This window comes from Leguminivora glycinivorella, chromosome 17 (assembly GCF_023078275.1).
Source record: "Leguminivora glycinivorella isolate SPB_JAAS2020 chromosome 17, LegGlyc_1.1, whole genome shotgun sequence".
NCBI lineage: Eukaryota > Metazoa > Arthropoda > Insecta > Lepidoptera > Tortricidae > Leguminivora > Leguminivora glycinivorella.
In genome coordinates this window covers 10,358,087-10,383,101 of record NC_062987.1, presented here as the reverse complement: position 1 = coordinate 10,383,101, position 25,015 = coordinate 10,358,087, and the positions used below count along the sequence as shown (strand labels likewise).

At 37.4% G+C, this 25,015-nt stretch overlaps 1 protein-coding gene across 1 annotated transcript in view; it reads left to right on the top strand.

The window, feature by feature from the left end:
- Positions 1-25,015, top strand: part of LOC125235104 (uncharacterized protein CG43867) — a 182,046-nt gene that overhangs the window by 77,244 nt on the left and 79,787 nt on the right. Inside the window, exon 2 of the mRNA XM_048141538.1 lies at positions 7,182-7,244. Coding sequence (XP_047997495.1) covers positions 7,182-7,244 — 63 coding nt within the window. The remainder of the gene's footprint in view (positions 1-7,181; positions 7,245-25,015) is intronic.

Genomic DNA, 25,015 nt, shown 5'->3' with positions numbered 1-25,015 from the left:
ATTTTTGTGAGTTGAAGTCAACATAAACATTAAAAATTACTCGATATTTAATTGCAACAACACAAAAATTATGTACACTCAAGGGCCTGAGACATATTTAAAATCACAGGCAAGTAACAACTTCAGTACAAAATCTGTCACGCTCGGCCCCTATACAAATAGATGAACTTGTTTCTTCTATCTAAATCTAATTCTGTGGAACTAAAGTATTTGTTTTTAATCGCCTTGAAAGCGCCTAGCTGTTTCCTAAATAGACGGTTTTTTTTTGCGTTGAAAAAATCTCGTATCTCACTCTCACACTGCTCCGCAAAGTTAAAACGCATAACTCTATATGCATTCCATACATAGGTATTTGGCCGAATCAACTTTTTGACAGACTCAAATCTGTCCGCACATTCTTAACATATTTGTAAAAATACACCCTTAAATAATGAATTTTATTGGTATTTTTTCACTTTACTCTGTATATTAAAACATAACCCTAACTGTTAGGTCCAATAAACTGAAACTTTGTTCATTGGAAGTTCGATGCCTTGGTAACTCCAGAGACATTTTGAGTAACGCCAGAGATACCAAAAATGTCGGTCAAAAAGTTCATTCGCCCATTTCATACATTTTTTTCATTGACAAAAGAAGGTAACTTTTTTTCAAAGTATTTACTTAATGACGATCTGTAATCGACGGCTGAGCAGGAAAGCGGACCCTGGCGCTAGGCCGGGAAAACGCTAGGTTGAAGAATAAGAAGTGACGATCTGTAATTTTGTCTTTAGTTCAATATTTGATGAACCTATTTTATGTAGTACATCGGCAACAAACAAGCATGCGGCGCGCCCGCGCCTGATATTAAATCAGGGTGTATTTAAAGCACAAGAGTATCTTTAAGTTACTTTTACAGATCAATCAATGAAGTCCCAGTAGTCCCAGTAAGAAAAGTGTACATTGCTATATTTGCTTTTCCGCCCTAAACTAGACATAAAATATTACTCTCACTGGTAACGGCATTTCGACCTGCAACGAAATCGCCGGCGACTGGAATTTAATTCCTCGGATGATAAACCGTTCCCTTAACTGTGTTACGTTCGCGTCCAATCACTCAAAGCTTTGGCATTCCAATATTGCCATACGGACAACCAGTATAAGAACCTCTCTCTTTCTCTCTCCAAGCTGTATATTTCACATGAAGGCTAGTTCAGCTTATATATCCCACATGGTAGCCCAGGTTCCGTATATGTTGGCTTCCATTTCACCCTATCCTTGACGTGGCTATCGGACACTGCACTCAAGCATAATAGTTATTTGTAGGGATGTACCGACTAGTCGGGAAAGCCGACTATCCGGCCACATTTCTAGTCGGCGATTAGTCGGCGACTAGTCGGCAAAAAAGGCCGATTAGTCGGCACTTTATTACTGATAGAAAAACAGTACAAAACTAAATTATCAGCTGAAAATTATGTTTGCATTATGTACCTATTCGTAAAATTCCTTTCTTTGTCAAAACAACAAATGTCTGTAATCATGACAGAAATAAATTTCCTACCTAGGATTATAGATTTCATAGGCAGGATTACTACCCACTAAGCCAAGCTGCTTGTTAAAAATGGAAATTGTATATAAATATTGGCATGAACCTTTGAACCTGTAAAAAATCATAAAAAGCGCGAACGAAGAACCAAAAATGACATTCAAAATGTGAATTTAGTCGAAAATTATGGTTTGGCCGACTAGCCGACTAGTCGGCCGACTAATCGGCCACTCAAGCGCCGACTAGTCGGTAGTCGGCCTAGTCGGCCGAATCAATAGTCGGTACATCCCTAGTTATTTGTTATACAAGGGGGCAAAGTTGTATTTTAACGCCGAGTGTGGAATTGAATAACGAGCAAGTGAAAGGATTCTATAGTTGAACAACGAGCGAAGCGAGTGGTTTGAGAATAGAATCCTGAACTTGGCGAGTTTTTCAACACCCGAGAAGTAAAATACATTTGCACCCGTGTGGAACACAAAACTTTTCCCCGCACTGTACTTCTAGCGAGGAAATTACAACGCAAAAAAACGCGTTTGTCACTGCTTGTAATTCCACAGGTGGTAAATCATCTTCATCACTAAATAAATCCACTTTTATCAGTTTTAAAGCAGAAAATTTAACTATGTTCAAGGTCAAATTACTTTATCCACTAGTGGATAAAATACGCTTTTACCCGCTGGTATTAAAGGACAAAACACGTGTTTCCGAGCTAGTGAGGGGAAAAATTATATTTAGTTTTCGGTTTGCCTCAGTATAAGAACCTACGTTACGTACCTTAAAGTCACGATATGCTATCTGTATACGCCTGCACGGGAAGTATGGTCGCGCGATAGACGATAAAATATCAGGCCGTCCCTATCGCACTTACAAATAGTGCGATAGGGACGGCCTGCTATTTTATCGTCTAACGCGCGACCATGCTTCCCGTGCAGAACTCGCGAAATTAACAGTGATAGGAGAAGAAACGTCCAAACATCAGCGCAGCTATTCACAAAGTACCTACAGACCGTGTTTCTATTTGCTACAAATATAGTTAAAAGCTGTAACAGACGGGCGAGCGTAGTAGACCCCCACTTTGGTCCACTCCAAAGCATACGTTCATGAAAGTCACTACTAGTATAAGCATGCTGTCCAAACCGAGGTTCGATAAACTCGTGTGTACTCCTTTAATCTCCTACCGACCAGCGTCCTACACGTAATACATAGGCCCTAATTAACTACTACGAAAACTAATTCTACGAAATTAGGATGAAACCTCAGAAAGTCGTCAGGAAGTTAAGTGTGTATTGTGTAGGTTACCTTGTACGTATCTTGATATCTTGGGGTCAAGTAATGTTAGTTATTAATGAACATACGAGACCATGAGTATTCGTTTTGTGAATAGATAGGCTCGGTGATTGATAGATTGTCCAACGTGGAATCATTAATTTTGCCAAGTTTAATCAAAATGCCTTATGTTTTTAGAAAATTAAGGATTTTATGACCTTTCGTTATCAGGAATAATAGAACGTGTAACAAAGTATTATGTGTCTTAGGGCCGGTTGCATCAAACCGTCTTCTGTCACCGATGACCTGAGTCATGGATGTTTTTTATGTATATAAGTATGTATTTATCTATATAAGTAAGTATATCGTCGCCTAGCACCCGTAGTACAAGCTTTGCTTAGTTTGGGGCTAGGTTGATCTGTGTAAGATGTCCCCCAATATTTTTTTTATTTTTTTTAATATACGTAGACACTTAGTAGACAATAGACATTTTTGTTATTTCACTGATACTACGATCACGGGTACTAAGGTAAAAAAACCATCGACTATTTTTTAGCGACCGTCCCAGAATTTGCAGACCTAGAAACCTACTTCGACGGAGACAATTTGTCAAATGCGAACGAAAACGCAGCTATCTCGGTCACTTTTAAAGAAAACCGAAATGTAGGACTTTTTACAGTCTAAAGAATGAGGCTTTTAACGACCATGTTTACAACTTCGTTTTATTACTGCACGGTGTAGCTAACATGCCAATTGTTTGCGGCTCTGTGCTATTTGTCTATCACTTTTCCATGTTTGTGGAACAGACATACAGTAGCAATTAAACAGTTTGCATCGAGTCTAGACTCCGAGGCTTCACTAAGCCGGAAGTCACCTGCAGGATATTATATGCAGTGCATGAAATAAAGCACCACATAATTAGAAGAAAAATATGGACAGTAGTTATTTTGAAACATAATTTATATTTAATAAGTCAAAGAGAAAGATATAAAGTAAATGAATTGACCGTCACTCACTCCTCAGTATTTCATAGTAATTCCATATTAGCAAAACGTTTACACAGTTCTTAAAAAGAAGCTGATTTGACTAATAGGAAACTAGCCTATTGTAAGCTCACGAGACACCAGAGCCCCTATTATCAGTTTTTGAAGTTTTAGATTGCATTTCTCGATAGAGCGTAGCGACGGAAAATGTAAGTATGTTCTTGGTTGTAGACGGGCAACAGAATTGCCAGCAATTAATAATATTATCATTGCCGCGTTTGCTCCATAGTTAGTTGGTGCGTATTGAACAAACGCGGCAATTGTATGTGAATTGCTGGCAATCGTGTTGCCCGTGTCATGTAACAGCACCGTTAGGGCTGCGCCCAGTGGGCACTGTTTACTTTTTCCATATATGTAATGCCATTTTCAGTGACTATTAAATCGTCAGAAACTTACGGCGTAGGCTCAGATAGTGAGAACGATTACTCTCCAACCACTCCTCTCGTGACGGGTCACATATCGTCCCTAAATCGACGTAATAGCAAGCGAGCTTACTACCCCCCATCTAACTTGACCCCCCGAACCTTGAACACTACACCAATTATGGAGCTCAAGCTACGCTGGCGACGATATATTTATAGAGCAATAATATGACACATTTAGGTCAGAGTCTGACAACTGTACCCTGTTGGTAAAAAAGGTCCTATATTCGTATGATATTCCTAACAGTTATTCTATAACGGAATAAAAGGTCTTTGTATAGGGTAAATGTCAGTTTTATAGACATTTGTTATTGTGCAAGAGGTTTCAGTTCCGACATGTTTATTCGATGGCTACCTTCAGTAATCTGATTTTGTTAAAAATGTGGAAATATACCTTCTATCGTAATTTATAAAAAAAGGGATGAAAATAGGTTCTCTTTAAAAAAAGGCAGTACTCAATAATCAAGAATACTATTTACCTAAATTACCAATAGATTGTGAGAGGCTCCTTTAATTATACATAACTAGCTTTTGCCCCCGGCTTCGCTTACGTTAGAAAGGGACAAAATGTAGCCTATGTCACTCTCCATCCCTTCAACTATCTCCACTTAAAAAATCCCGACAATTCGTCGCTCCGTTTTGCCGTGAAGGACGGACGAACAAACAGACACACACTTTCCCATTTATAATATTAGTATGGATTTAATTAAAACCTCTATCAAATAGGTAATAACTATGTTACCTATACGTACATACCTTCATTGCTTTACCAGAAATATAAAACTATTCTTGATCGCAAAAACCGCTTTCAAATTCATATTTCACAAACGGTCGGTTAAACTGAAAAGGCATTCATAATAAAATTAAAAAATGTTTTGTCCAACAATATTGCTTGTTAGCCAGTGTGCATGACGTCAAAATGTTTTGTTCAATAGCAGAATGTATTTATTTGAAAGTATAAATAAAACTACTAGGTACCTGTATTCATAGATGAGGGGTTAGGTTAATTTGACAAAATTTTTATTATTTTAGTATAGATACCTACTAAAATGGTATAAATATTACCTAGAGGTTAAATTCATAATATTCATAGATGAGGGGTTAGATTAATTTGACAAAATATTTATACCATTTTAGTATAGATGCAGACGATATTGTCCTTTTCTCCCACACGGCACCTCAACTACAACGCATGCTACAAGATCTCAGCACTGCGAGCCTTGAAGTTGGACTCACAATGAATAGAGCGAAAATCAAGTTGATGACTAACGGAACAAAAGATGGGGTCACGGTAGATGGGCAGGATATACAATATGTCGATGAGTACATTTACTTGGGCCAGATAGCATCCTTCGAAAACAGGCAAACTCTAGAAGTCAATAGACGCATCGAAAACGCCTGGAAGAGCTTCTGGTCCATGAAAGCGCTATTGAAGGGTGACCTTCCCCTGTGTCTCAAGCGCAAACTCATTGACATGTGTATCCTGCCTATCCTAACCTATGGTGCTCAAACGTGGTCGTTAACGGAGGCTTTAAAGGCCAAACTCAAGGTTTGTCAGCGGGCGATGGAGCGCAGTATACTGGGTGTTCGCAGAACTGATCGAATCAGAAACACGGAACTGCGCTCCAGAACTCGAGTAGTAGATGTAGGTGCCAAGACCGCTAAGCTTAAGTGGGACTGGGCTGGACACGTCTGCCGCATGCATCCTGAAAGGTGGGCTAAAATGGTTACCGAGTGGGACCCACGGACTACGATAGATGGTGTAGGCAGAGGTACAGGCAGACCAAAAAGGAGATGGTGCGACGACCTGGAAAAATTTTATCCTAACTGGTGGGGAAATGCGAATGATAGGGTCGAGTGGAGGAAGAGAGGGGAGGCCTTTGCCCAGCAGTGGGACACTAACGCAGGCTAGAAAAAAAAAATAGTATAGATACCTACTAAAATGGTATAAATATTACCTAGAGGTTAAATTCATAAAAATAATTCTTTTGCTATCTACCTACAACTCCGACACAATTATTATACTTAAAATAGGTATGTGATGAAATAAATGATATGGAATATTATGAAATATATGAGAAAGAAAAAAAAATGGTACCTATTTCGGGTCGATACTCGATAGTATAAATACTATATTATACGAATATGCTAAATACGTAATTCTTCTACATTGTGTACTATCATATTTTATACGTCCCGTTCTCGTCTGTACCGTTAATTTTACCTAACGATAGTCATCTTTAAAAGTGTAGCTTCTTATCTAATTTTAGCCATATAACTCGGAGCCAAACAGGTAATTTTAGAATAAGGAAAATTCATATAACTTCCTTGTTATTTTATAACAATTTCCTCATCGTTTGATATTTCATATTCTTTGAAAATAACGAGGATGAAAAGAATATATTATTTATTATATTCCCACGTAATAAAAACATTGTTATGTTTACTTCCAAGCTCGGTAACGTTACATGTCTACGGCTCTACGCGTGTCTCACATTCTCGTTTGCATAAACATACAAACAATCGCGTATATCAAGCAAAACGTACACATTTATCAAGCGCAAGTATACATCAGTAACATTCGCGAGCCACCCTTTCTCGATACGCCACCCCAGAAACCGCACGGCTCTTACATAACAATAATACCTTTCTACAGCCTTCATGATAAATAGCTAACTATAACGCCACGTGGTTCAATAAAGTATGCGCGGTGTGACAGCGCCATCTGTCGGGTGGTTGCGGAACTAACTGGCGCTCCAGAGCGCTATTATAAGGGTTCACGGTGAAAGTTTTGAAGGTTGGCCGTGTGGCGAGCTTTTGCTTTTAAACGCCGTTAGGTGGCGCTAACAGTACCGTTTGAAAAGGTTAGATGTGTTTTAGGTTTTTGTTATTTCTTGTGATTTTTATGGTGATATTTGTTTGTTTCAGCTCTCGGAGCTCGAGCAGCGGGTGCTCGAGGCCGAGGGGCGGGCCGAGGAAGCAGAAGACAAGGTAAGGTGTTGTTATTAGTTATTTTTTACGTAAACCTTTGTCTATTTGTCAACCCCCTGCCTAAACCCTTTACAGGGCAAATATCTCAAAACAGACCAACCTGTCCAACCTGTATTTTTTTTGTATTTTACTTTTCTTGTATGGCGCCGGCGCGCTCATTTTTAATTTTTATATAGAATTTAGGTTTATTCACACTTGTCACTAACAATTTTATGATATACTGAAAGTAGGAAAACTGAAGAACCAGGTCACCTTTTAGGTGCTAGTACCTTACCTAGAGAATCTTGAGGAAGAAAGAATGGCGAAACCAAAGGCTTATTTGAGGTGATTTACGTCTTGTCAGTTAAAGGGTAAGACAGGTGGCATCTGATGTTACGTCAGGTTACCCTAATGTGGATTTTCTTAGAATTTCCAAAAAAATAACTTATAAATGAACTTTGATTTTCATGAACAAAACATTTTCTCCCATTTTCCTATTCACAAAGGTCTTGTTTTTGCTATCCCTTCGAATGTGCAAGTCAGGCACCATCATAGGAAAGAATTCAACTAATTTTGAACCTTAATTAAATTGTACAAGGTCTATTAAGGTGTGTGTTAACTTGTAGCGTCAACAAACTTCCATTAATCCTGACACGAGGGGACCTTCGTCAATCTGTTTTGATCCGAAATGTTTTTAATCCATTTGTACAATAAGATTCTATGGTCAGATTTTGTATGAACTAATAGAACGTACTTTAGGCCTTTTGTAAGTAACTGCAATGTTTTTTACGAAAAAAGAAGTTTAAATCATCGAATCGATCGAAATTGATCTGATGAACCGTAAGAAAAAATAATGTAGAATCAAACAAATACCGCACGAAAAAAGTTACGTTAATTTTCATAGCTCCTATTATCCCAAATATTTTTTTTCTTTTCGTTTGAAAATATAAGATTGACATTTTGACTAGGATCCCACTCCTGTAGCCGTGTAGCCAAGATTGCCAAGACACACACTACGTATTTTCTATAATGTCAATATCCAGGGAGTACTCGGTCGTCCTTAAATTAACACACACACAAATAAATTCAGTTGCATCACAAATAAACCCAGGACAAATCAATAAGTTCAACATTCATTAATATCGATAAATTCGAGAATTACTGGTAACCGTTAATAAAACTGTCAAATGTGACATTAACAGCCGGAAAGTAGTAAATTAATTATTTCGGCGACTTATTAATTAACAGTTCGAATACTTAATTAACGGCGGTTGTAAAATGCTGCTGGCTTCCGATTAATTAATCGGAATGTTCGAAATCGGTTTATTGTAACTTAGTATTTTGGTACAAAATGACTGAATGTTTTAGTTAGGTGACCTATTAATGTTGCGGTTATTTTTTTTTTGCATTAACAGTTTGCAGTGATGAATTTTATTGTTGGGATTGTGACATAATTATAATTAAGAAATAAGTGCGGTTATTTCTAGTCAAATAAGTCCCATGACAGTAAATTTTTAAAGTGTGGCGATCAATGTATGATTAAAACATCAAATTATGTCATATTATTCTCCATAATCTTAAGACGCTACAGGAGCAAAAATGCTAAAATGGAAAGGAGCCCCCCTTTCAATTTGGGAATTTTAGTTAAATATACTAGTGTTATTAACTAGATTTATCGAAAAAAAGTTGTCCATTCAGAACAACTCAGTTAAAAGATATTGCGAAAAAATCTTTAAAATCGAGGTTCCGCTCTCAACTGTTTCCTCCTTCAAAACTTAATCAATCCCAACGAAATTTGAGAATCTGAATAACAATTAAATAGTCTGTGTCGGACCGTCAACAGCTGATCAATTGATTATAAGATGGTATAAGAAATCTTTCTAAGATACCACTTCCACTCTCCATCAAATATCGTCCTTATTTTTCTCGCTTGATGCCGATGAAATGATGGGCTAGCAAGAATCTGACAAAAACCGATACGACCATTAATTTATCTGTGATCTAGAAAAAGTTAACCCGTACGACATATCGGAAATAATAGGAAAGGAGTCAACTATATTTACCTGTAATATACAAAAATTTACCTGTAAAATAGTAAACACATTAAAAAAAATTACAATACATAAAACAGAAAGAACTCACACATATACATATAAATACCTAATATTTATCTTAATACTATTAAGACAGTAAAAACATTATAAACACAAACAGCAAATATATTAAATAAAGCAACAACATTTATCGGCCGCCCGTACTGAAAGCGAGGACCGTAAACTTAAAAATAGACATTAAAAAAAAGCAAGAATCTGATGAGACTTTTCAGACTTTAAATTACAGATTACAGAAGTTTATGAGAATCAGGTCTCTAACAAGTTACAAATAAGGGCATATTTTTATTTTCTTGTCAGTTTTATGAAATAAAACTATGGAAACGGATTAAATCGCGTATAATGAATTTAAAATACATCCCGACGTTTCGAACTCTTTACAGCGTTCGTGGTCAACGGGTGACTGAGGAAAAATTGAAATGTGCAAAAGCTACCCACTTACAAGAAATATTAACGAACCATGACCACAAATAATATAGATTCGTCGTCGTTAGATTATTAGATTGTCAGTTTTACTTTTTCTTCCAAATGTGGGAATTTTTGTTCTTTTTCTACTCAGAATCATGAGCTCTTTCGATTCCGGAGAAAAAAATGTCTCACTTTTTTTCTACTGAGTTACAATTTCTCATACAACTTGTTTGATCGTAACTCAAAGGAAGACAAAAAAATTTAGGTATGGAAATTTTGGGACATTTTTGTCTCCTAGTAGAATCGAAAGAGCTCATGATTCTGAGTAGAAAAAGTGCAAAAAATTCGAGAAATTAAAAAAAGTGAAATCAACAACAAAATAAAAATATGCCCATAACTCGAGGTTCGTCTTGATTAACTTTATTTGATTATTAGAGTTTAAAAACTTAGTTTTCTTAATCAAAAATAATAATAAATCTAAACCAGGTTCAAACTGGCCAGTAGAGATGTAGTGCGAAAAGGGTTTCCTTCAGAAACGTTCGTATTTAACCGTCGCCTCATATCTCTCAAGAAGGACGGTTATCAAGTCGTCTGTATGTTTTTTTTTTTTTTTAATGTTTGTTCCTCGATATCTCCGTCGTTACTGGAGCGATTTTGAAATTTTTTTTCTGATTGAATGTATATGCATACAGATTGGTCCCATTTTTCTCAAAACCCAGTTCTGATGATGGGATCCTGGAGAAATCGAGGGAACTCCTCGAATCTGAAAGGCATACATATGGTGATTTTTGTGTTTTTAAAGGAACAGCATGCATTTAGGTACGGAACAGTGACATTTGGTGCAGTGGAACTGCTGATGATGGCCAGAACGGAACTCTTCAAAACTGAACGGCACGCTTATAGTGACTTTGGTATTTTTATAAGAACAGCATGCACTTTCGTCCAGAATAGTGACATTTGGTGCAGTGGAATTGCTGATGATGGTCAGAACCGAACTCCTCAAATCTGAACGGCACGCTTATAGTGACTTTGGTATTTTTATAAGAACAGCATGCACTTTCCTCCAGAACAGTGACATTTGGTGCAGTGGAACTGCTGATGATGGCAAGAACCAAACTCCTCAAATCTGAACGGCACGCTTATAGTGACTTTGCCATTTTTATAAGAACAGCATGCGCTTACGTCTAGAACAGTGACATTTGGTACAGTGGAATTGCTGATGATGGTCAGAACCGAACTCCTCAAATCTGAACGGCACGCTTATAGTGACTTTGGTATTTTTATAAGAACAGCATGCACTTTCCTCCAGAACAGTGACATTTGGTGCAGTGGAACTGCTGATGATGGCAAGAACCAAACTCCTCAAATCTGAACGGCACGCTTATAGTGACTTTGCCATTTTTATAAGAACAGCATGCGCTTACGTCTAGAACAGTGACATTTGGTACAGTGGAACTGCTGATGATGGTCAGAACTGAACTCCTCAAATCTGAACGGCACGCTTATAGTGACTTTGGTATTTTTATAAGAACAGCATGCACTTACGTCCAGAACAGTGACATTTGGTGCAGTGGAACTGCTGATGATAGTCAGAACCGTACTCCTCAAATCTGAACGGCACACTCATAAGTGACTTTGGTATTTTTGTAAGAAAAGCATGCATTTAAGTTCAGAACAGTGACATTTATTTAGTTATGTTTGTTAAGCATATTGAGTTTTCAAGTCAAAGTTTGTCAAGCTTCGATTTCTTATAATATAATCGGATTCATGAGGAATTGAGGAAACTCCTCAAACCATAACGTTATACGTATATTCATTTGTGTTGCCATCTAATAATTAAAGCATTAAAAGCAGTTTTAAAAAATACCTACACATTTCTACATAATCCAACATTCGCAAGTAACTTTCACCAGAACCCGAAAGGCGACGGTTTTTTTTCTTCCGTCCGTCCGTCCGTCCGTCCGTCCGTCCGTCCGCGGAAAAGTAACCGTTATTGTCATGCCAGTTCAGTCATTGTCAGTATATCTTGTACTGAGACTGACTGAAATAGCATGACACGTTCGTACGTTTCCGTAACAATACGACTCTACCTCTACACTCTATACTCTTTTCACACTACATCTGCAGGTACTGTATGTAATTAGTGCTACATTTTATGTTCACAAAAGTAAGCGGCACGTCATAACGCACCCTTTTATGACTGAGGGATGGACACTGGGGCTTAGGGTGCGATTACATGTACTGGCAGAATAAAAGGAAAATTAGAAAAATATATTCTTCTCAAACATGCAATGAAATATTGTTTTCCCCTCACTAGCTCGGAAACACGTGTTTTGTCCTTTAATGTCAGCGGGTAAAAACGTATTTCATCTACTAGTGGATAAAGTAATTTGACCTTGAATATAGTCAAATTTTCTGCGTTAAAATTGATAAAAGTGAATGAATTTAGTGATGAAGATGATTTACCACCTGTGGAACTACTGGAAGCAGTGATAAATGCATTTTTTTGCGTTGTAATTTCCTCGCTATAGTGAGGGGAAAAGTTTTGTGTTACACTCGGGTGCAAATGTATTTTACTTCTCGTGTGTTATAAAACTCGCAAGTTCAGGATTCTATTCTCGAACTATAGAATCCTTTCACTTGCTCGTTTTTCAATTCCACACTCGGCGTTAAAATACTTTGCTCCCTTGTATAACAAATAACTATTTTACGTTCCTTATAATGGACTCTGAAGTATCGCTTTTTGGACGCAACAAGTCGAGACGCTTGAAAAGGGATTTCCTACTGCTTTTCAGGCCTAGGCCTTGCAAAGTAACTTTTTGACGTGAAACGTTAGGTGAAACGTCTTTAAAAACCCGGTACTGGGGCGGTACCGAAAACGAGATGTCACGAAAAATGTTATGGCGCGGTGGCTTATTATCTCTGTAACTATAATACCTAGAGGTATGAATAATTTTAATATAAATGTATAGAAGATTTCATGTAATGTAACGTATGTAATATATTTCATGTATGGTGCCTATTAAATTTCAATTTCAATTTATTTATTGCATACAATTAACACTAATCTATTGACGTGTATAAGAGCTCTTGTGGCATTGGCATGCTGAATAAACGTTTGTATTTTGATGACGTTATAATTTTAGCCCCCGACGCAAAAACGACAGGGTGTTATAAGTTTGACGTTGACTGTGTGTGTGTCTGTCTGTGGCAACGTAGCTCGCGAACGGATTTAGATTTTGTTTTTTTTTGTTAAAAAGCAGAGTGAGTTTAGCCATGTTTCATGGAAATCGGTCCACTAAGTCGGGATTTTTGTTCAAAATTAAAATTGTTAATTGTTATTAGAAGATGTAGCAGTGTTATGTTTTTCTATTTTTTTTTTTTCAGTATTAAGTTAAAACTAATTTCCGGTTTATTTGCCGACGTTACACAATCAGACCACGGTGCAGGCTCCATCTATTGATTCCCCAAATTGCAGGATTATGACTCACTCTGCCCATTGTTTTTCCGCCTTTCCCTTTTCCAATAACCTGTAAGTAGATATTGTATGTATTTTGATGGAGCAAGGCGAAACGAAGGGTTAAAATCATATTTTTTGTATATTTCCCCCCCCCCCCTTTCTTCCCGTGGGTGTCGTAGAAGGCGACTATGGGATATGGGTTAAATTGTGGCGTAGGCGAGAGGCTGGCAACCTGTCACTGCAATGTCACAGTTTCGTTTTCTTTCAACCCCTTATTTGCCAAGAGTGGCACTGAAGCTTTAGTAGTTTCATATGTTCTGCCTACCCCTTTATGGGATACAGGCGTGATTGTATGTATGTATGTATGTTTTTGTATATTTGTGTCGGATTCTTACGTATGCAAGGGTAAGATGGGGGTTTTATGAAATAGTTTTGTTGAAATTATGTTAAAGATATATTTTGTAAACATATCGCTGGTCAAAATACCTTCCAGACAACGAGACAACGCTTCATTTCAAATGACGAGGATGTGGAATAGGTTTGATTGCTTGTGTATCTACTAGTAAAAAAAGTAGCTATAAGTTTTGGAGAGAAGTTTTTGAAACTTTTTTTAAGTTACGGGAACTAAAAGACAAGTCTTAATCTTTCGGATTTCTTAACGTACCTACCTAAACGTACGTAAACCTGATAAATAACAACATAAGTTAAAAAGTTATTGCAAGCATAATCAAATTAATTACATTGAAGCGTAGAAAGTTTGGTATGAAGTTGCAGCTTATCAGCCCTATTGAGCTCTTTGCAACCCCTACGCAATAAGACTTGCATCAACAAGCTCCCTCATACAAAACACCTGTTCGGTCACAAGTTACAAATATAATAAATTTATTGAGTTATATCGGACTCGTGTATTTTCATAAAAAAATGCAGCACGGAATCTCAATTACACAAGACGACGCAACATTGTGCAACATAACTGCATTTCAAAAAACATTCCCATGATAAAATATTCTATGAACATCGATGACATAATAACGCTGTGATTTTTACGCTCACCCCTTGCTCTATCCCAAATAGCATCCACAAAAAAAAATCATTGTAATATACACTTTATGACAGCGTAGTAAAAACTAAGTGGTTTAAATTGAGCTGAATCGTTTAATGTGGTGTTAATTGTGCGGGGTTTTTTTATATCAAAGCTCTGGCAACAATGGAAAGTCGCCCTTCCCGGCCACCCTTCGCGCATGCGTCGTGCCTCGCTCTGAGCGTTCCATACGCGGCAACTTCGTTCCAAATACTGTATATACATAACAAAATCTCCTTCAATTCAACCCATAAGTACTACAAGAAACATCCTAAAAATCCGTCTATATTCAAAACGAAAGTGTAAAAACATAGTATTAAATAAAATACAACGCTTTTTCATTTAGAAACGCGTGCTTTCTCGAGCCAATATACGTGATCAATAGATTGTCTTTAATTATTTGTGTTACCGAAAACTTCTGCTTTCAGTGTGATATTACAATAAGTCGTGACAACGAATTGCTTTAAGCAAATATATATTTTATAGTATAAGTGTGTCCTAAGTCAATTTATTGAGTGAAAATGTCTAAGCCCAACACGCTGAAGGCTCACAGACTGAGTGCCGAGTTCGCGGAGAAACGTGGACAAGCTCTGAGGAAGGCTGATCCTAACAGCTCATAGCAGCCGGCCGTAAGTTCTACATTTACTATAACTTATAAATTAATTAACAATACGTGGGTTCAAGTTTACAATCCTGACCTAACATAACTTGATTGAAGTTTTGTTATTATCATGTTTTTCGTTCATTGCCAGATTTAATTAAAAACTATCATTATCTCTTTTAGTTCTGACACGTAGGCTTCACAGTGTTAATCGGTGAAAAACAAAAATCAATTAATTGTACAAAAATATCTCTAAGTATGATGTGTCAAAATATTTCATTCATGTGGTGTGTTTATTGAAATAATCGTGTGTGCCTAATGCCTATTCTATTTACCCATCAAGTACGAGTTTCTTGATACTTAGGTATTTTTACTTAGAAATATTAAACGCAAATGCTACACGATTGACATGTCTACTGTCTCTAGCTCTACCACTTTAATTCATTACGTCCAATTCAAAAACCTCTCATTCATCAACCAGTACATTATATCTCTTAAAATGGATTGTATTTTCTAGCATTTTCTCCAATTCCTAGGTTATACAAGGGCGTAGTTGCATCGTACGCTAAGCACATGACTTCAAACGAACATGGCGGCTTCAGCTGTGCGCCTATTCTCATTACCTACCCGACCACTGACGAATAGACGTTTAAAATCAACCAGTACAATGTGACCTCTAGACCTATGTTATCTATGCGTGTTGTAAGAATACAATTATGCTGGATGGCTAGAATTCTTAGCTGGTGCGTACTCAGTAAGCGTTCGCAATATTTCGTTGGTTCCGAACGCGCCTGCGCGCTGATTTCCCTCCATCTTACTCGTTTCATTAAAAATTAGTTCTTGAAATGCTCGACGACCTTGTGCTATTTTCCATAGTAAGGATATTGAACTGTGAAACAGTTAACTTACTTACCTATTTATATGTACATAGTAAAACGTTTTCTTTGGTTTCCCTTGATTTAATTTAATTTTACTTAGTTTGAATGGAATAGGGTAAATGTACTTTCTCAATGTATATTTAAACTTTCATCAGTTACCTATTAGGCTACCTAAATGTAGGTATTCCTTTCTCAATTCTTATTCTAGGGGAATATCACAAACAAAAAAATGGTTTTGTAATGGTTACACTGTGTAACTGGATTCTGATAAAAATGGGACCAATCTGTATGCAACGACACATGGACATTCAATCAAAAAAAAAATCAAAATCGGTCTAGTAACGACGGAGATATCATGGAACAAACATTTAAAAAAAACATACAGACGAATTGAGAACCACATTCCTTAATATTTGAGGCGGCGGTAAAAAAGTTGAGTGTGTGATCATTTCAATTAAGTACATAATTGGCTAATAAAAAGTATTTGTGGTCACTTTGAAATAACTTTATTGCCATCAGCCTTAACTCTATTGGTCAGGTATTGCTTGCTTTACGCCACGCCATTTAAACGTAACTTGTGGGTCAAAATTAAAAATGTGTCTACTTATAAGCGACTGCTATATCTCTATATACCTACCTAGTATTTAATTCTTGGTATCCATATCCATGACGACAGGAGTGAAAATCTATTTATAGAAGACTTTCCAACCAAATCATGAAATTCATGACGAGTACATCTCTATTGTTAGCGCTCAAAATTATCAGTAAATACTTGTATACAGACATGGTATTACCATGGTATTACCATAATATCTACTTTGATGCTGACTTTACCAGAGTCGTTTTCAAATTGTAGGACTGCGGTCAGACCCAACTCCGTCAAACTTTTCATTGAGACCAAACTCCGTCAAAGTATAGACTCGTACAAAAAATTTGGAGAACGATCCACCAGTCGGTACCTAATAAATCATCATCATCATCATCATCATATCAGCCCTTTATCGCCCACTGCTGAGCATAGGCCTCTCTTCTAGTACGCCACTTGTCCCGGTCCTGAGCTAGTCTCATCCAGTTGTGACCCGCAATTTTCCGGATGTCGTCCACCCAACGAGCTAACGGATGCCAAGCGCTTCTTATATACGTGAGCGACCACCATTCTGTTAACATTTTAGTCCATCTGCCATCACTCTGCCTAGCAACATGTCCCGCCCAACTCCATTTTAGTTTGGTAATGACGAAACCCACGTCTAGCACCTTGGTGCGACAACGGATCTCGGCATTCCTCACCCGATCTTGAATCTTGATACCAAGCATGGCGCGCTCCATGGCTCTCTGTGCAACTCGGATCTTATGCACAGCCTAATAAATAATCTAACCTAACCAAAAAAATTTTGATTTTGAAAGAAACCCCGACATATCGGACCGATTTTCATCAAACATGGCTATAAGAACACTTCTGATTAATTCAGCTTTCAAACAAAAAAAAAACTAAATCTTAATCGGTTCATTCGAAAGCTACGATGCCACAGACAGACACACGCAGAGACAGGCAGACAGACACGTCTAACTTTATAACACCCAGTCGTTTTTTCTTCGGGGGTTCAAAATAACATTAATAATCTATTGATTTAAGTTTAAAATACTCAAACGTTTATTCATTGAAACTAACTAATTACCCTTGTACAGTCCTTTGAAAATATGAAGGTGAAGCAAAGTAACCCACAAACATTAAGTACAAGAGTGACTCACAGTACGATAACCCCGCCAGACGGCGCCCAGTCTGGGGATTAGTTGCGCGATAGATCAGATATTGAGGTAATGCCATATTACTGTGTAGGACAGCCATACTCAAAGTGTGCTCCGCGGAGCCCTAGGGCTCCACAAAACCTCTCTGGGGGCTCCGTGTGAATTTTGGTTGACTGATATGCGACTTCAACTCCCTTCCATAAAACCAAAGATTCACCAATTGTAAAAATAAAAACAGTAACATGTAATACCTCACATTAGAATCTAGTGATTAGATTTTACTGTTATAAGATGTATTCGGGTAATGCCGTTAATCGGATAATTCCGAAATTCAAATGATAATCACCCGTGATTACATAGTAATAAGGGTCCCTTATCGGAATTTACCGACGGTTTTTGACGTACGGAATTACCCGAATACACCTTAATTCAGACATTAAAATAAAGGTTGCTATAAACTATTTTTTTTTATTTAATTAATGTAAGGGTTCCGTCAGATATTTTGCTTTCCAAAAGGGTTCCATGGGAAAATAAATTTGAAAACCGCTGGTGTAGGACATTTCTAGACAGGCAGTCCTGTACCTAAATTATGTGTCTTCCTCGTATATAGATCAAATTAGGCTTGTCTGTCGCTTGTTATGTATAAAGTCTTAAGTTTTCAAAAACCATTTTTTTTAAATTGGGTACAAGTCACTGGCTGACTAAAATAAAAAAAGTGTTTGCGCGGAAGGAGAATAGTCGTGGAATGTATGGGATCCAATATCTTCTAAGATTTTTCTCATTCTACACGGACGTTACTAGTGCGATATCCCTACTGATAATATGATTTAACCTAAGAAAATAGTTCTGGGGGTTACCATGAAGTGCTAAAGCCGTTTAGTTTAGGTTGAGAGAGAGGGACAGAGCTATGGAACTGCAATAGCTTCGTCCCTTTCTCTCAACCTAAACTGAACGGCTTTAGCACTTCATGGTAACCCCCCAGTTAACACTACTCAGTAACGTTTACGTATCTTATTTTCTATAACAGACTGACATACTAGCAAGGGCGGCTCACTCCGCGATTCTATCGCCGCGCTACAAGTACATGCCGGCGGCCGCGAGTTCGCGGCCTAATCAGGGGTGGCGCGCGTTCTCACGGAACGCACGTTCGCACTTTCTAATGTTACTTTACGTCGCGAGTTTTTTTTAAGGTTCATATGCGATGTCCGCGTGTGGAATGGCTAATAATGCTTAGTTAAATAGATATCATGAATAAAATAAATACCATGGGACATGTTTACACAGATCTACTATTGATTAAGGCCCCGAAAAGATTCAATAAGGCTTGTGATATTGGAACTTAAACAAAAACTTATAAATACTATATATTTATACCTAGAAAGTACCCACGACTTGAATATAATAGTATAATATTTTATCTGAGTATTAAATCGTTTTAATCCGTAGGGAACCCTATCGCCGGGCGTCGCGCACGTGCGGCTCGTTTCTTTGTTAGAATATTGTAGGCATTTAAAAAGGCGGCATGTCGTGAACATCAAAGCAGTGGGCCTTCTGTACTTGTACTATTATATATTCTGTGATACTAGCGCGAGCGAGTGTCGAAACTGTCGAAACTATCAGTTAATGTGTGGCACAGAATATATAATATATAGTACAAGTACAGAAGGCTCACTCCTTTGATGTTCACAAAATGCCGCCATTCTAAGTAAGTACATAACTTAGTGGTAAATACGATGTTTTTGAAAGATGTAAATTACCGTTGCATTCATTAATCTAAGTTTAGAACATAGTCACAATTATTTTTAAACTTTCTAGTTAATATATTCCGAAAACAGGCCCCAAGGGTCGCTTTTATACGTCGAGTTAAATTAATGACTGCGACTGTTCAAAAAGTTTAAAGAACGAGTTAAGTAGGTATAAAAGGCTAAGGAGAAGTTTTCTAGTCCAAAGTTCTAGTCTATTAGCAAACATAGATTCGCACACATTACGAGTACAGTTGCATTTCCAACCTTCCTTAATTCCGCGACTGACTAAAAATTGTTCCAAAAATTCGTTTCTATGTCGATCAGGGGCCCATTTCTCAAAACTGAAAATTACAAGTTACACGTTTAAGAGCCAGTTGCATCAACCACATTTGACAGAGACATCATCGTCATGCAGCAGATGTCTATGGTACTTCCCATACAATAAAATCTAACAGAACGTTTTAACGGTGCCAGACGGTTTGGTGCAACCGGCCCTAAGTCTCTTTCCAACTTGTCATATTAGACAATGACAACCACTTGTAAATTTTATTGTAACTTGCAGCTTCGAGAAATAGGCCCTTGAACGTATTTTCGTAAAGTTATCTAAAGACTCTTCACAAGTTTTCGTAATAAGGTGGATGTACTAGTGCTCGACGCGGTACTAGTACTCGTCACCCATGGTTTAAATAGCGATTAATAAGATAAGATTACCGTTACATTCATCGCAATTAGATTTATTAGATGAGAAATGTTTGTAGCCTTCACATTTCATACGCCATATTATAAAATATAGAAACTTTTTTCAATTAATGAATAATATATGTGATGACATTGTCATGAGCAATCAATCTCTCAATTTTGTTAGCGATTTGGTTAAGCTTTGCTCGTATTTGCTGACTTATTTAAAATACTTTCACGGTAAGTTGTGAACATATTCTATAATTGTGTTGATGCTAGAATGTGCGGGAAGATATTTAAGTAAGTAAATGTCGATTTCGTTCATTGTTACTGTGATAAACAAGCGTGTCATTTATTAGGACTGAAAACCGTCGCAAGTCTAAAACTCGACACGGCTGGCATTTATTGGGACTGTTACGTTATTTTCCAAGTCCCAATGTTTGTCGAGCCGTTTTTTCAGGATATCACGATTAAAGTAGCCAAAACCTTGCCAAAACGAATCGTTTACAGTTTCATATTAGCAGTCACATTACTGAAAAAAACAAATTACATGCACATAGACAGTTTTTTGTATATCTTTTACGGTTTTATTGATATGTTTTCTCGTTAAATGTAGTGAAATCTGTATAATTTCTTTGGGTAGTGCTTGACATGTCATTTTTCACACAACATTTTCCTGGATCTGTTCTTCGTGATGCTTCCAGATACAGAGGTGGATTTAAACGACGAAGAAGTGGAGCCGGCAAAGTATTGCAGAACCTGTGGAATACAATTTTTATTTTGGGGGAATCCTATTTTAGTTCATTACATAATTTATTTTGCTCAAAATGCGGAGCCGACTTATTCTATTTTATTACATAAATGTAGCACGTAAAAAGTAAATGTTATCAACAGAATACGTTTTTTTTTATTAAATTATTTAATTTTGTAGTAAATTTTAACCCAAAACACTTGTTTTTTACTGTTTTTCCTGAATCATACTTAGATGTCATCTATTAGGACTGCCAGCAAAAGCACCTGTCAGTTATTCGGACAAGCGTATTGACTTACGTTTTATTTAATTTTGAGATTTTTAACACGCTTTTATTAGGTCGTCGTGTATGTAACTATGTATGTAATGGAATCTAAGGAAGCTAATTTAACCATCTTCCAGGAGTCGTAGCGTAATGAAAATTGGCAGCTATATGTAGTTCCGATGACAATACAATAATATGGTACTGTTGAGCTGATCTGATGATGGAGTCGGAAGATATGAACTGGAACTACATGATGGAACATCGTATCATAGCCGTTTTTGGGTTTCTTAGAAAAGTCTTGTAATGAACTTTGACTACAATTAGGTTTCAAGGTCTGATGATGAAGCCGAAAGATATGAACTGGAACTACATGATGGAACATCGTATCATAGCTGTTTTTGGGTTTCTTAGAAAAGTCTTGTAATGAACTTTGACTACGATTAGGTTTCAAGGTCTGATGATGGAGCCGGAAGATATGAACTGGAACTACATGATGGAACATCGTATCATAGCTGTTTTTGGGCTTCTTAGAAAAGTCTTGTAATGAACTTTGACTACGATTAGGTTTCAAGGTCTGATGATGGAGCCGGAAGATATGAACTGGAACTACATGATGGAACATCGTATCATAGCTGTTTTTGGGCTTCTTAGAAAAGTCTTGTAATGAACTTTGACTACGATTAGGTTTCAAGGTCTGATGATGGAGCCGGAAGATATGAACTGGAACTACATGATGGAACATCGTATCATAGCTGTTTTTGGGCTTCTTAGAAAAGTCTTGTAATGAACTTTGACTACGATTAGGTTTCAAGGTCTGATGATGGAGCCGGAAGATATGAACTGGAACTACATGATGGAACATCGTATCATAGCTGTTTTTGGGCTTCTTAGAAAAGTCTTGTAATGAACTATGACTACGATTAGGTTTCAAGGCCTGATGATGGTGCCGGAAGATAAGAACAGAAAAAAAGGGGGGGCTCGAGGGGGGCTCGAGGGGGAAGCATGAAAGAAAGATCAACATAGTATTTGAAATAAGTTGGGTTAGCGTTTTCTTGTGACCTTTCAGAGCAAACAAAGGGGGCTCGGGGGCGAAGCCCCCGCATAAAAGAAAGATAAACGTTGTATTTAAAATAAGTTGGGTTAGGGTTTTCTTGTTACCCTTAAGAGCAATGAAAAGGGGGCTCGGGGGCGAAGCCCCCGCATAAAAGAAAGATTAACGTAGTATTTAAAATAAGTTGGGTTAGCGTTTTCTTGTGACCTTTCAGAGCAAAGAAAGGGGGCTCGGGGGCGAAGCCCCCGCATAAAACAAAGATCAACGTTGTATTTAAAATAAGTTGGGTTAAGGTTTTCTTGTGATCTTTAAGAGTAAAGAAAGGGGGGGCTCGGGGGGCGAAGCCCCCCGCATAAAAGAAAGATCAACGTAGTATTTAGAATAAGTTGGGTTAGCGTTTTCTTGTGACCTTTAAGAGCAAACAAAGGGGGGCTCGGGGGCGAAGCCCCTGCATAAAAGAAAGATCAACGTTGTATTTAAAATAAGTTGGGTTAAGGTTTTCTTGTGATCCTTAAGAGTAAAGAAAAGGGGGCTCGGGGGCGAAGCCCCCGCATGAAAGAAAGATTAACGTAGTATTTAGAATAAGTTGGGTTAGCGTTTTCTTGTGACCTTTAAGAGCAAACAAAGGGGGCTCGGGGGCGAAGCCCCCGCATAAAAGAAAGATCAACGTAGTATTTAAAATAAGTTGGGTTAGCGTTTTCTTGTGACCTTTAAGAGCAGACAAAGGGGGGCTCGGGGGGCGAAGCCCCCCGCATAAAAGAAAGATCAAAGTTGTATTTAAAATAAGTTGGGTTAGCGTTTTCTTGTGACCTTTAAGAGCAAACAAAAGGGGGCTCGGGGGGCGAAGCCCCCCGCATGAAAGAAAGATCAACGTTGTATTTAAAATAAGTTGGTTTAGGGTTTTCTTGTGACCCTTAAGAGTAACGAAAAGGGGGGCTTCGCCCCCCCGCATAAAAGAAAAATCAACGTAGTATTTAAAATAAGTTGGGTTAGCGTTTTCTTGTGACCTTTAAGAGCAAACAAAGGGGGCTCGGGGGCGAAGCCCCCGCATGAAAGAAAGATCAACGTAGTATTTAAGATAAGTTAGGTTAGCGTTTTTTTGTGACCTTTAAGAACAAACAAAGGGGGGCTCGGGGGGCGAAGCCCCCCGCACAAAAGAAAGATAAACGTTGTATTTAAAATAAGTTGGGTTAGGGTTTTCTTGTTACTCTTAAGAGTAACGAAAAGGGGGCTCGGGGGGCGAAGCCCCCCGCATAAAAGAAAGATTAACGTAGTATTTAAAATAAGTTGGGTTAGCGTTTTCTTGTGACCTTTAAGAGCAAACAAAGGGGGGCTCGGGGGGCGAAGCCCCCCGCATAAAAGAAAGATCAACGTTGTATTTAGAATAAGTTGGGCAATGGTTTTTCTGTGACCCTTAAGACCAAATAAAGGGGGGTTCGGCAAAAAAGAAATACTTAAATTTTGTTTGAATTAGTTGAAATGTGACAATATTTTCTAATCGAGTCAAACAAAATCCCACTAGCTGAGAGCTTCAAAACAATGTATGGCTAAAGTATGTCTCTCTAATGTCTTCAAAAAGTCCGCGATGGCACATGTCTATATTGTCTATCTTTTACGGATAACTTACTAGGTATAAACATTTTTATGATAATACCGTAATAAGAAGGTAGCCGCTAGTTATTATTAAGTAGCAATTAGCAATAAGTACACGTTAAGCCACAAATGGCATGTAAAATCCGCCTACTTGAAATAAATTAATGTATAAATGTTAAAAGTATTTCATTATTAATGACTAAAAAGTATAAAATAAATTAATAGTTTAAAAAACACTATAAAACACACTTTTATAAATGCACGTAAAAGCCAAAAATAAATTATGGATCGTTCAAGTTGTCTCTATTTGTGAGCTGAAGTTTAAAAACTATGTGCTTTTAATTATAATATTTGATTGTAAAAGCGTGGGGCGCTGGAACAGGAAAGACTTTCTTGTAAACAAATACTAATCCGAACTTCCTGGCGAATGAAGTTGCATCATAACGTTAACATATGCCGCCTAAGGGTTACCAAAGAGAACCAAAGATATCTCGTCCACGAACAAGAACTCTGCATCCTGTCACTGTAGACACTTTCCACTTTTGTACTTTGATTACCGGAATAAAGCGGCGTTCTAAGTGTCGGTGACTGTCGACTCTCCTCGCTACTAGCGCATATTTTGTCTGAGTTCGACAAACTGGTACCTACTTTGAACACTGACTTTTAATTGATTTGACTGTTTAATGTAGAACCTACTAGTCATAGCAACTCCAGTTAGCGCGTCAATCTGTGTAACCTCCTTCCCGTAACATAGCATAATTTGATTTATCAGCAAGTTATACAAAAAGTCTTTCCTGTTCCAGCGCCCCACGCTTTTACAATCAAATATTATAATTAAAAGCACATAGTTTTTAAACTTCAGCTCACAAATAGAGACAACTTGAACGATCCATAATTTATTTTTGGCTTTTACGTGCATTTATAAAAGTGTGTTTTATAGTGTTTTTTAAACTATTAATTTATTTTATATTATCACTGTATGAAACTAATTGCATTTAATAAAGTTAAAGGTCACATCTCCCAAAAAAGATGGATATGTTTTGTATAGATGGGTAAATTATCGTAATATCACGAAACACATAAATATTTTCCCTTAACCTGTCGAGCAGTGGTACATCCACCTTACGTAGTTGCAAGACAAGCCAAATCCTACGAATGATAACCTAAAAATAATTCGGCTTTTAATTTTTAAGCTTCGCTTGGTCTTTTTAGTTTTCGAATAAAGTAAGAGGGAGGGGAAACATCAACCCTTAAATGCATGACCTTGACAAAGATTTATTCAAATTTGAATTTTGACATGCTGTCAATAGAGTCAAAAATATATGATGCATATACATATGCCTCACTGTGCATTTAAGGGTTAACTTCTCAGTGAGTACGTACTTCTAATTACATTCTTATAAACGTGAAAGCTATATGCATGC